Genomic DNA, 12,915 nt, shown 5'->3' on the forward strand with positions numbered 1-12,915 from the left:
ACCATGCATATCCCACCATTGTGGTTATAATCGGCCATGCTCACTTACTGATCAGCTTTGCTTCTTCATTTATTAGTTTGCCATGTAAGATGCCAGTGAGTTATGAAAACATAATATCCTTTCCCAACCATTATTTTTGGCTTTCTGTCTATAGAAAACTAAAAGTTAGATGCAAATTAGTGCCAACTTAGCTGACTTTAGAATCTCAAGCAGTGAACTATGAAAGGATTGTGATAAAGAGCCTTTATTCCGTCTGACTCATGGCATCATGTTGTTGTTAGAGGTGGGGGGGCGGTAAATATGTTATCTTTCCAAACACAGTTTTGCAGCTGATTTTCATTGACTTTACACAAAGTTTACTGGCTTCCAAAAAATAGGGTGTCTATGTGTCAAGATTGTACTTCTGTTGTTGGCCTCTAAGGTTTTCCATTACTTACCATCTTTTCCACATTATGTACTATTAAATTAACCATAAAGAGTAGTTATTTGCTGTGGAGAGTTTACTTTTATGTTCAGATTGAAAATTAGTTTTAGACAAATGAAAAGAAACAAAATGTTAGCTTATTGAGAGAAACAATAATCTATTTCCATTGCTTTTGACTAAACATAAACAAGCTCTGAATTAAGGAGGCATTATTTGGTTGAAAAAAATTGGAAAGATGCTAAATTGGCATTTCCATTGCTTTTGTTGTCTAAAGTCCTCATTGGTCAAAGAGATAAACCATTTTGTTTACAAATAAATGCAATGAACTTTTCGGACAAGTGCCATCACACTGTGAACTATCAAAGTCAAAAAGAACACGGTCATGAGAGAAAAGTAAAGACAAGTAGGGAACTTGAAAGGCATGTGGCCACTCTGCTGTTCTCTCCGTTTTCATATACTTGGTAATGTAAAGAACGCAGAAGCAGAGAGCCTGCATACTTCAAGAAAACTGGCAGATTACAATAACAAGGGGAAGAGACGAAGAGTGCACTGTCACAGAGAACCTCGCGCCACTTAATTTCTATTTAAGGGGTTACTGCAATGCATGGCCTATGGAAATTTAATGATACGTTATGGTTCATCTGAACTTGTCAGCTGGCCCCATGCTGCGATAATCAACTTTTCAATGTCAGACTCATTTACTCCTCGAAGAATCCTGAAATAGCCGTTCTCTCCCCATGACTTTCCCCAGGAATTGGCAGCAATCTGCACAAAAACAACACAACGACAAAAATGAAAAAGCTGAGTATCATACTTTGATATTTTTAAGTCCTGCCTGTAAAAACAAGGGGAACTCATATATAGCTTTACATACCTGTAGACTTATTGTACATTGTAATTATTAAAAACCTAAACATTTTCTAAATAATAATAGAATGGTTATACCATTCATCAGTTAGATGAATATGCATGCACATTTATGTTGGCAACAGCCAGAATTGGTGGCCTCAGAGGACATACAAGCTACAGTTATCTGCTACGTGACTGGCCCAGTGCTAGGCATGTGAGCAAAGATAAATTAGGCATTATGCTGTGTTTAGGGAGCTTATCTTCTAATGAAATGCAATCAACAGAAGGCCAGTGCTAAGGTAGAAACATGCAGATGTGTCCTAGAAGTCAGCAGAGGGGCATCCCACCTATCTGGATGGTTCAGGGAAGTTGTCATGCAGAACATGCCACATGAGATGCATGTTAGAGCTTGACATAAATTAACCAGATAAAAAGAGAAGGAGGGAGATTTGGGTAAAATGAAAAGAAGAGCCTAAGCACCAAAGCACGAAGCAGCATGAAACTGAAATTAAGCAATGAAATTGTTATAAAATTAGATCATAAAACACAAGCAGGTGGTAGGTTATGAGGATGGCATGTGAGGTAAAGAATTCCATACTGAGAAAATAATAGTGAAGATAATGTCAAGTTTTTTTAGTTGCTTCCAGCATGAGAGCAAGCTGGATTAAAATTTTCCTTGCAATATTTTGTAGGAAATGAGATGGATGGATTTAAGAAGGTAGACACAAGAGGAAGGGAAACTAGCTAGTAAACTTGACATAATTAAGTTGGAAGGCTTAGCAGGGGCAGGGGAAATAGGAAGAGAAAGAGAGATGTTCAGAAAGTGAAACCATTAGGAATTAGAAATTTTCTTTCATTTTTTATTTTTATTTTTAAAATATGAGGAGGTTTAGCAAGGGAGTTGGGATAGGTCCAGAATGACTCTTGGGTGTAGAGCTTGAGGGAGTAAGTGCATAGGAAAGCAACACACATCAATGCAGTGTGTATAAAGAACAACACGAAGGCCCAAAGGGCACACAGAAGGGAGTCAGCTGACCACAACTAAATACAACAGAAAAGCTAAGTCAGATACCAGCTGCAATTGTTCATGGGATGGTAAGTGAAGAGCCTCTACACTTGCCTCACACTCACCCTACACTGAGCCTAAGATGGAAAATGTTCTTGGATGTGATCTACAGTGATCTTCTCAAGGCATATATTGTTGCAGTGAGCTTTTTACTGTCTACTACCATGTAAGAGAGGGCAGATTTACTCAGCATCAAAATCTTCGGCTTTCAGAAAAAAACTGCTTTTCATCATTTTTTTTAAGATTCGACTCTTTTGCCTGGACTCTTTTGTATGAATTTTAGGATTGTTTTATTAATTTCTGTGGAAAATATCTAAGTATCCACAGGGCCTAGGTATCTTTTTATACTATTGTAATAGGACTTTTTAGTATCTCTTTTTTACTTAGTTTGTTCTTAATGTGTAGAAATGCAACTGATTTTTGTGTTTATTTTGTATCCTGCAACTTTATTGAACTTATTTATTAGTTCTAATAGATTTCAATGAAGTCTTTAGGGTTTTCTATATATAAGATCATATTATTTGCAAACAGAGATAGCTTCACTTCTTCCTTTCCAATTTGGATGTTTTTAATTTCTTTTCCTTGCCTGATTGCTCTGTTAGGACTTCTAGCACTATATTGACAAGAAGTAAGAGTAGACATCCTTGTTTTGTTCCTGATCTTAGCATGAAAGCTTGCAACCTTTCATCATTGAATCCAATGTTTACTGTGGGTTTGTCACATATGGCATTTATTATGTTAAGGTATGTTTTTATCTATACCCAATTTTCTGAGTATTTTTATTATAAAGGATGTTTGTTGAATTTTGTCAAATGCTTTGTTGTACCAAATGAAATGATCATAAGAATTTTATCTTTTGTTTTACTAGTATGGTGTATTACATTCATTGATTTGCATTTAAACTCTCTTTGTATTTCACAGATAAATCTAACTTGATCATGATATATGATCCTTTCAATGTACTGTTGAAGTCAATTTGCTAGTATTTTGCTGATAATTTTTACATCTATGTTCATCAGGGATGATGGTCTATAGTTTCCTTTTTTGTAGTATTCTTATCTGGCCTTGTATCAGGTTAATACTGGCCTCATAAAAGAAATTTTGGAGTGTGTCCTGCTCTTCAATTTTTGGGGGGAAGAATTTGAGCAGAGTTGGCATTAATTATTCATTTAATATTTGTGGTAGAATTTACCAGTGAAACCATTTTGACGAGCTTTTCTTTATTAGGAAGCTTTTGAATGCTGACTCAACCTTCTTATTCACTGTTCTGTTAAGATTTTCTATTTCTTCATGATTCAGTCTTGGTATATTATATGTTTCTAGGAACTTATCTATTTCATCTAGGTTATCCAATTTGTCGGGGAAATGTTGGTCAAAAGGTACAAACTTCTTGTTATAAGATGAATAAATTCTGAGGATTTAATATACAGCATGATTATAGTTAAAAGTAATGAATTGAAAACTTGAAAGATGGTAAGAGAATTTATTTTAAATCGTCTCACCATACACACAAAAAAATGATAACTATATGAGGTAATGGATGTGTTAACAAACCTTATTTTGGTAAGCATTTTCCAATACTTAATGTATATAAAATCCTCACTTTATGCACATTAAACTTCAAACTTAGTCTCCTGACATACAAATTATACATATGACATAAAGATGGGTGATGTTTACTTTCACTTCTCCCAGAAATACTTTATCTTCACATACCCTGAGAATTAGATCTGTAGCCATTTGTCTAGTTAAGTGATCTGATCCCAAAGGATAATAACATTTCTCTCATCTCCCCAAGCGGGCCCACATGTTAGAGACCGGACAAGGTTCTAAATTAAGAGCCAGGGTGCCAAGAGTACTGGAACATTATCTCCCTTGGTGTTTACCTGTCAAAAAGGATGAAAATCATCTTTTGAAGATATTATCTGGTATTTATCTGGCCCTTGAAAGGCATATTTATATTCCTAAAGGCAAGGGTAAGAACAAGGAACTTTTTCCAGCTCATCTTAATGGAATAAAAGGATGTGTGTGTGTGTTTTCTCTCCTTCTAGGAGATTGAATGCATAGATTAATGTTATTCATTCACTCATTAAACAAATATTGTTTATGTTCCTACTATGTACCAGTAACTTTGCTTTGTTTTTTGGATACATTGGTAAATAAGGCAGATATGATTCTGGCCCAAAATAAATATATATACAGTTTAGTAGAGAAAAAGTCAAAGCATTTTTAATAAAACAAAATATGATAAATTTTCAGTCTGATTCTTGTATTCCTACAACTTATGTTAAACAATTTATCCCAAAGAATTATATTAAAAGGAAATCCTGCCCCTATCCCCATGAAATAAACTTTTCTTTAAAAATTTTTGATAAGTAGTAAGTTTAGAATTGATAGTAACAACAACAAAAGTAGTTTAAAAGGATAGTATGCATGTTTTGAATATACTATGAGTGTGAGTGAGTGTGTACGTTTTGTGTGTGTGTGTGTGTGTGTGTCTGTGTGTGTACTACTGTGGGGCTCTAGGATGGAAATGATGAGGTTGTAGATAAGAGGATCACAGTTTTCCTTTGCACTTAACATTCATATTCATAATTACTCAACACGTATTTACTCAACAAATAGCTATATGCTAAAAACTGTTGTGAGATAAATTAATTAAAAAACTTGTTTTTGTCTTTAAATACTATATTATTATGTGATTGAATAACTATTCAAATTCACTTAATAAAAATCTCATTCAGAAACTTAATTTTAGATATTCAAATAACATATCATCTTTCACATATTAATTTTAACTCTTTAACATTAATATTATTGGCTACTTCAAGCTTTATTTTAATGAGAAAAATAATATCTAAGAAAGCTGAGTTTATGTACAAAGATGCATCATTCTACTTTAAGCTCCCATATATCAAGACAGATACAGATACATACTTGGGTGGTTGATTTTTGTGAGTAATTTGTGGAGAAACCTAAATAACATGTCACTCTGGTAAGTACAAGTCCTAATGTATAGTGTTTTATAAGTTATAATAAGCCCTCTACTGTATGCATTCAAATTCAAATAAATATTATCACCTTTTATACTATTCCTAAAAACCAAAAAGTGTATAAGTACTTGAGACAATTCATCATAGTTTATTGGAATCAACTGAATATTTTAGGTAATATATTTTAATATTTTTAAACTGTTTCTTATATGTAACTTTCTATTATTTTTCAGACTAGACATTTTCTCTTTTTCCATAAAGAAACCTGTGTATGTTATAATTGGCAAAAACAAAATCAAAACACTTTACCCCTAAATATAAATAATTGATGCAAATGTTACAAAAGCATAATCCATAGCAAAAATTCTGTAAGGAAACAAAGCTGATTGACATATATGAGAGAAGTCTAACCATTACTTTAAGTTTAATATAAATGATAATAGGAAAAAATTTTTCTGATTCTCATTTTGGAAAAAAAATTTTTTTACAATTTGAAATAATAGTCATTTAGAAAAACTATCACTATAATATTAATTATTGCAATGAGTTTTGCATTGGAGAAAATACCAGTATTACAAACAATAGGTTGGTGACTTAAGATGTGATGAAATAATACAAAGCAGGGGATAGAGACACAGATGATTCTAAAATGTTCACTTCACAGTAGAAATTCAAGTAGAGTTACATACCCAAAATTTTTCTTTTCGCCCCTGGGCTCCTTTCAGTGTGCCCCATCTACAAATAATAATAATAATGGTAATAATAAAATATTAGCATACAGAAATATGCTTGTATAGTTTTCATTTTTACTATATCATTATTTACTTGCTCAGAATATGTTCATCTATATCCAAAGGTTTGAAATGAAACTCACTGACTAAAAGAGATAAGTTTTAGGACAACTGGGTTATGGGGGTTTATTTTTTGTTTCTATTTTATTTATTAATTTTTATTAAAGTACAGTTGGCATAAAGTAGTATGTTAATTTCAGATTTAAAACAGGGATTTGATAGATAAATGGGTAAAGAACATGTGGTACATATATACAATAAATATTAATCAGCCATAGAAAAAGTTCACCATTTGTGACAACATGGATAAATCTAAACAGTATTATGTAGTGAAATAGGCCATACAGAGAAAGACAAATGCTCTGTAATTTCATAGAGGTTTTAATGTATTTAAGGATTGCTCCTTTCTTTATATCTAGCCCTCTGAAACTCTACATAACAGCATAAATTATAAATCTCCAAGACTAATGATAAAAAACAATGTAAATATGGATCATTGTTATAAATAAAAGAATTTATTTAAAAGTGTTCATATGTATATAGCATTTTATACATCTAATGTGGAGTTTCTCTATACATGTGTATATATGGAAATAAAATCCTATATTCCCAGTACTGGCCCATTTTCAGTGTAACCGTTCATAAAGAACTGAAACCTATAATATCTTATTTTTTTCTCTTGACTAAAACCAGTGAGGCAAATATTACTAATATGTTCTATTTACTAATAACAAGACTTGTCCAAGATCTTAGAGTGAGAAATGTTGAACCAGGACCTCAAATCCCATGCTCTTTTTAATAAGCTGCTTTTCTTATAGATTCCCCAACTGCAATGTGTCCTGAACAGCATCAGTTTCATGTTGAGAAAGCATATGACTACGACTTTCATGGGACTTAATGGATTGTGAGAACATAGTTCTGCCCACATATCACCCCATCAATCCATCCCCAATAACTCAGATCTCAACATCAGAGCTCCTTCGAGCTAAATCATGACATGCCATAACATAACAAACATTCCTGGAAGAGACACACATTTGTTGTTTAAATATTTTCAACATGTCAGTTTGCAGAAAGTTATTTTTTGTAGGGTACAGAATAGAATAATGGGGCCATGGCACTTTAAAGATGACAGGCTTATGGTAGAGATCTTGAGGCATTTAGGAAAATATATTAATGCATTTGGTTCCTTTGACATGAGAATGAAAGGATAAAGGTGATTTGGGATAGGAAAACACTAAAGAACAATTTTTCTTTCTCTTGTTTCTGACAGAGGCTAAGAGTGCAATTACACTGATTGCCATCTCTCTTTTAGTTCTCTGTTACACAAAAGGGGACACTTGAAGATTTCAAATATCTGGGCAGTGTAATGGGTAAGTTTAAACTAGTTCAATTTCCAAAATCATTTTTGTAGTTTCGCATTGCATTTACATCCTTTTCGTTTTTCTAAAATGCCATCATCATTGATAAAATTTACCAGTCCCATATGTGCCTCCAAATCTTTAAAGGACATTATGTACTTCAAGGAGTAGATCATATCTGAAACTTCAAGTCACTCATTTCTACTCTCTTATTTATCATGGCTATCAAAACAATTTCAGAAGTTTACCACTCAATCAAACTTGCTTTTAGATGCTTTGGCTACTAGTTACCTAACATAAAATACATTCATATTTTCTCTAAACATCACTATTTATGCTCTTCTTTCCTCCACTTATCTCTCTTCCTTATAAGACTGGCATTTATTTAGACAGACCAAAACCTTAATCTTACTCTTCTCAGATTGCTTCTTTAAACTTGCTACTCTAAAGCAAGTTGTACAATAGGTTCACAAGCTTGAGAGATCTTAAGAGTGCCTTTTTTTGCTTCAAGTGGCTGTACTTCATGTGAAGTTTATACTGTTCTTTTGAATACTTTTCTACCTCATTAAATTGTTTCAATTATTTGTTAAGATCCTTTAGTGCTTATTTTCTCTTAAAATTATGTGACAACCAGATAAATGCCAATATTTTTAAAACATCTAGGCAAGTCTTAACTCATGTAACATATTTCCCAAGGATGCCTGAGAACTGGTGATTCCCTACATTGGTTTACTCTCACTTCAAGCACATGATCATTTAATCTCTTCCTTCTGTATTCATTTTATATGCTCACTTTTAGATAGTTCTGGAAACACTTTTTCTGCATAATATGAAAGGTCTTAGTGGAGAAACCATAAATTCTGTAGAATACAGCATGAAAACTCATTAAAAAATAAGGTAAGATTTTGTATTGCTAAGGTTATGAATATTTTTTAAAATTTTATTGATTTTATTGGGATGACATTGATTAATGAAGTTATATAGGTTTCAGGTGTACAATTCTATAATATATAATCTGTATATTATATTGTGTATTCATCATTCCAATTCAAGTCTCCTTCCATTACCATTTATCCCCCTTTAACCCTCTTTTTCCTCTCCTACCCATCTTTCCTTCTGATAATCACCAAACAGGTTATGAATATTTTTGTGCATGTTCCATTTTGAAAGAATATTGTCCTTTTCAGATCGCCATGATAAACAATACTAGGTTTCTTAAAACGCTATTTTAAACAATGTCTAAATAGTAAAATTATTGGAACCAAATTACTACTTTGCATAAGATTTTAAGTGATAATTTTTTCCTCCCTTGGTATTGATTTTCCCAATGAGGTCAATATATCCAGTGATTATCATATTTGACATGGTAAAAAGAGAAAATTAAGGTAAACCTTTCTTAAAGTAATATTCATACTCCCATTAATATCTCTTTTTAAAGGAGAGCACAGAATCTCTTGTGTACTTCATTTATTTCTGATTTTATTCAGCAAACTACTGTTTAGTATAAAGAAGATATATCCTTTGTCTTCAAGAGGCTGACAACCTAATGGGAGTGATGTTGGGAAGTGAAAAACAAAGTATAAAATAATTTGAATTCTTTAATTGCTACTTTTATAAAAGAGTGTTTTAAATATTTCTATGGGTTACAGATGAAGAAATTAACTGTCTGTGGAAGGCAAAGACAACTTCCTTCACAGAACTGAGTTGAAATTCTTCAGCTAGAAATGGGAGTATGGACTGTTAGGCACAATAAATTAGTGTAAAGTCAAAAGAGAGGCATGAAAAGCTTATCTCTGCCTAATCTAAGAGCAGCCCTTGGTCCAGTGTGACTGGAGGACAGCGATGGGAGACAGGAAATCAAGTGGGGAAAGCAGATTTGGCTGTCAAGGGTATACAAGGCCAGCAAGCTTGGCATTCACAAAGCTGGTAAGAGACATTTGAATACAGGATGTGACATAATCCACAGTTTTTCCTTCAGAGAGACAACTCTGGTGTTCCTGTGATGGATAGATTCCAGGGGCAGGAGGCTGAAGACATGAGATGAATGCTAGAGTTAAAGCAAGAAATAATGAAATCCTGAGTAAGAATGTAAGACACATAAAGCAAATATTGCTTATTCTTTTAACAGCTGTATCTCCAACACCTAGAATTGAGACTATCGCATAGTCAACCCAAATTAGATATTTGCTAAGCAAGGGCATTGAAGTACACTCACAGTGGGCATGAACAGGAGGGCACAGATTTGAGAACTACTTTGGAGGTAAAAGTAATGGAATTTCTGGGCCAATTTATACCTACAGAAAGGGAGAAGAAAGAGTCAAGGTTAACTCCAAGATTTCAAGGTTGAATGAGTAGGCATATCAAAGGTGGCATTACTTGAGGTGCACTTCACACTGCACAGAGATGTGTTCCTGATGATCAAGTTGATTTATCATCACCAAAGACTGTAATAACAGAGGGGCTTCATCTTCCTTGAGTTGTCTCTACTGATAGTGGTTCTGCATATTGACCTTTAAATTCTTGGCTTTTCAGGGTTTCTGACAGTTAAAACACTGTAAGAACCAAGGAAAGCTGATTATTAAAAGAAATTGTGAAAGAGCTTATCTGCAGAGCGAGGAAGTCTTCTGTGATGAGAATAATTATTTCCTAACTCATGTGTCAAGATCCCAGGAGCTTAGGAATCAAGTTCCTTAAAGCAGGTCTCACATCCATCTAAGAATCTGGAGCTACAAGAACAATATCATTTTTAGTTTATACTGATGGTGGGTGTATTGCACTGTCACAGAATCAATTCGACTAAAATGCTGCAATGCTTCTGATGATTTACTGCTTCTAAGGTCCCTGCATATGCCCCATAGACTTGACAATAGGAATTCTAACTCCTGTTTTCTGGGCAGACCAATTCTCTGTTGGTGAATATAGATCCAGACAGATAAAAACAAAGTTTCTAAAAAAATGTATGTAGTACAGCCTACTAGAACAGGAAATTTCTAAGGAAAACAAAGTACAAATGCGTAAGTCAGTCTGATACAGAACTCCAAACTTTCTTATGAAGGAAATGAAAGTCAGATAGGATACACGCATAAAGAAATCACCAGATAAGCCTCCAGTCAATAACAATGATATGAGTACTCTGGGTATAGGATTTTTTGTTCAAAGGTGATGGCAGATAGATTTTCAGCTCTCTTTACACAAAAAAAATTTGAAAAGTAACTGCAGTCACAATGAGGCAAAGATATGCAGGTTGTTTTTGCTTTATGAATGTTCTATCAGGGACACTTAGTAACTTCATTAAAAAAATAGATACTCACACCTAGTGAGTGTGGTGATATTGAATATAATTGAGAGCTATCAGAATGTGTAAATTAATAGTAGATCAAAGGTGAATGAAAATAGACTGCCTAGGAAAGCACCATAAAATGAGAGCATTCTCCCCTCTCATTTCATTTTTTAAAAAAATATTTTTAAATTGATTTTTAGAGATAGAGGAAGGGAGAGGAAGAGAGAAAGAGAAACGTGTACGGGTTGACACCCAACCAACTGAGCCACACTGGCCAGGGCTAAGATCAGGTACTTTTATTGATATGTTCTGCATAGGAACTACAAATTTTATCAAAGATTGGAGAAGCAGAGGGATATTTCCAAAAGATAATGTTTGTATGACAATGTCAGAGGTAATTGTGTACTCCTAATATTAATTAATCATCCAATCAATAATATTTATTGAGTTGCTGACACATCACTAATCCTACTGTATCCTAAAATTCAGGAGGCAAAAATATTATAAGTATAATATCCCATGTAATTTGACCAATAAATAAAGTATGGAGGAAATTGACAACAAGGTTGTATCCAGTTTATGCTCCAGTCAAAATGATCTGCTGTTGAACTGCATTTACTATATTGACAGAATATACATTCCACAACCATGGGAAATTTACAGGAGAAAGGGTGCAAGGCTAAAACCAGTCATTATCATCGATGACAATTAATGGGGGAATATCTATGAGGCTATACTTTGAGGAAAACCTTCAATCCTTTTATGTTAGAAATAGAAATGGCTTTTTATCGTCTCATAAAATCTTAGCATTGGAAGGAGATTCAGAGATTATAGTATACTCCCAGGGTTGACCAACTATGACTCACAGGCCAAATTTGGCCCACTGCCTGTTTTTGTAAATTAAGTTTTATAGAACAGCCAAGCTCATGAATTTCTGCATCACCTATGTCTTCTAGTGGCAGAGTTGAACAGCCAAGACCATATGGTTCCCAAAATTAATCTAACTCTTATCCAATTTCTTTGCTTCATAAATAAGACAACTGAGGCTAAAAGAGGCTAAGTAACATTTCAAAATTATATGACAAGTGGATAAATTGTCACTAGTGTCTAAGGAGCAACTAATAGCAAAATGATAAAAAGTGAGATGAGGAGGAGGCAGACATGGGAGTCATGGTGGGCCTTGAATGATTTGTAGTCATGCCAAGAGAAAATGAGGATATGCCTGAGAGGAGAGCATGAAATAATGCCAGGAGTCAGCCTTTGTGCATTCATAGAGAAATCATGAAAGGTTTGGAGGGAGTAGAACAGTAGGCAGCCATAGAAAAATTAATCTGGTAATGGTTAACAAGAGGAACTAAAATGGAAACATGTGAGGTTGGAGGCAGGAAGAACAGTTTGGTCATTATAGCAATATTCCAACTAGGGTTGCATTCATCCAACCATCTCATTTGTAAAATAACGAACATAATTATTACAATGATGGGATTAGCAAGACTAATATTAAACGCATCAATATCACAAATAGTACTGATCCATCATCTGCAAAATTTGTTTTTCTGCAACCTTTCCCTTTTTATTGCGACATAAACTTGACCTGACCTTCTCTTTGATCTTATTGAAGTAGTCACTAATATTCTACATGTTTTTGTTCAGAGAAAACATTATAAATAGCCATAGCAACACAACGCCTTTTAAAATTTCCCAGTTCATTCATTCATCAGAATTGTCATATATATCATATTCCTGGAGTACAGGATAATATACTGATACAAGATTCTGAAAGGGTAAGCTTGTATCATATGCTTTTAAAAATGTACAGTGATTACCCTGAAAACACGCTGTATTGTCACACTCCAGTTGACAGAATAAAGTCAGAAGCCACTATACTTCCTACTGCTGATGGTCCCTCCCCCAATCACACATCTCTGGAAAGTCACCAACATACATTTTATCTGATCTCCATGTCAATTCTATCATATTTGGCATTTTGAGAGCAATATGTACCATAGAAGCTATTAGATTATAAAATAAAACCTCCAAAAATAATTTATTAAACTAATTTGGAAGGTAGCACTGTACCAGGAGCTAATAAAACTTCATCACACAGGTCCCCAAAATATGAAATATACACAGACATTACAAGTCATCTCA

At 33.7% G+C, this 12,915-nt stretch overlaps 1 protein-coding gene across 1 annotated transcript in view; it reads right to left on the reverse strand.

Moving 5' to 3' along the window:
* Positions 1–488: 488 nt before the first annotated feature.
* The window catches only part of TINAG (tubulointerstitial nephritis antigen), a gene marked incomplete at its 5' end in the record, with an annotated part of 77,417 nt that continues 64,990 nt past the window's right edge, over positions 489–12,915 (reverse strand). The window contains 2 exons of the mRNA XM_080664616.1: positions 489–1,189; positions 6,022–6,067. Coding sequence (XP_080520742.1) covers positions 1,055–1,189; positions 6,022–6,067 — 181 coding nt within the window. The 3' untranslated portion in view covers positions 489–1,054. The remainder of the gene's footprint in view (positions 1,190–6,021; positions 6,068–12,915) is intronic.

Source organism: Plecotus auritus, assembly GCF_963455305.1.
Source record: "Plecotus auritus genome assembly, chromosome: 4".
In the NCBI taxonomy this organism is placed as follows: Eukaryota; Metazoa; Chordata; class Mammalia; order Chiroptera; family Vespertilionidae; genus Plecotus; species Plecotus auritus.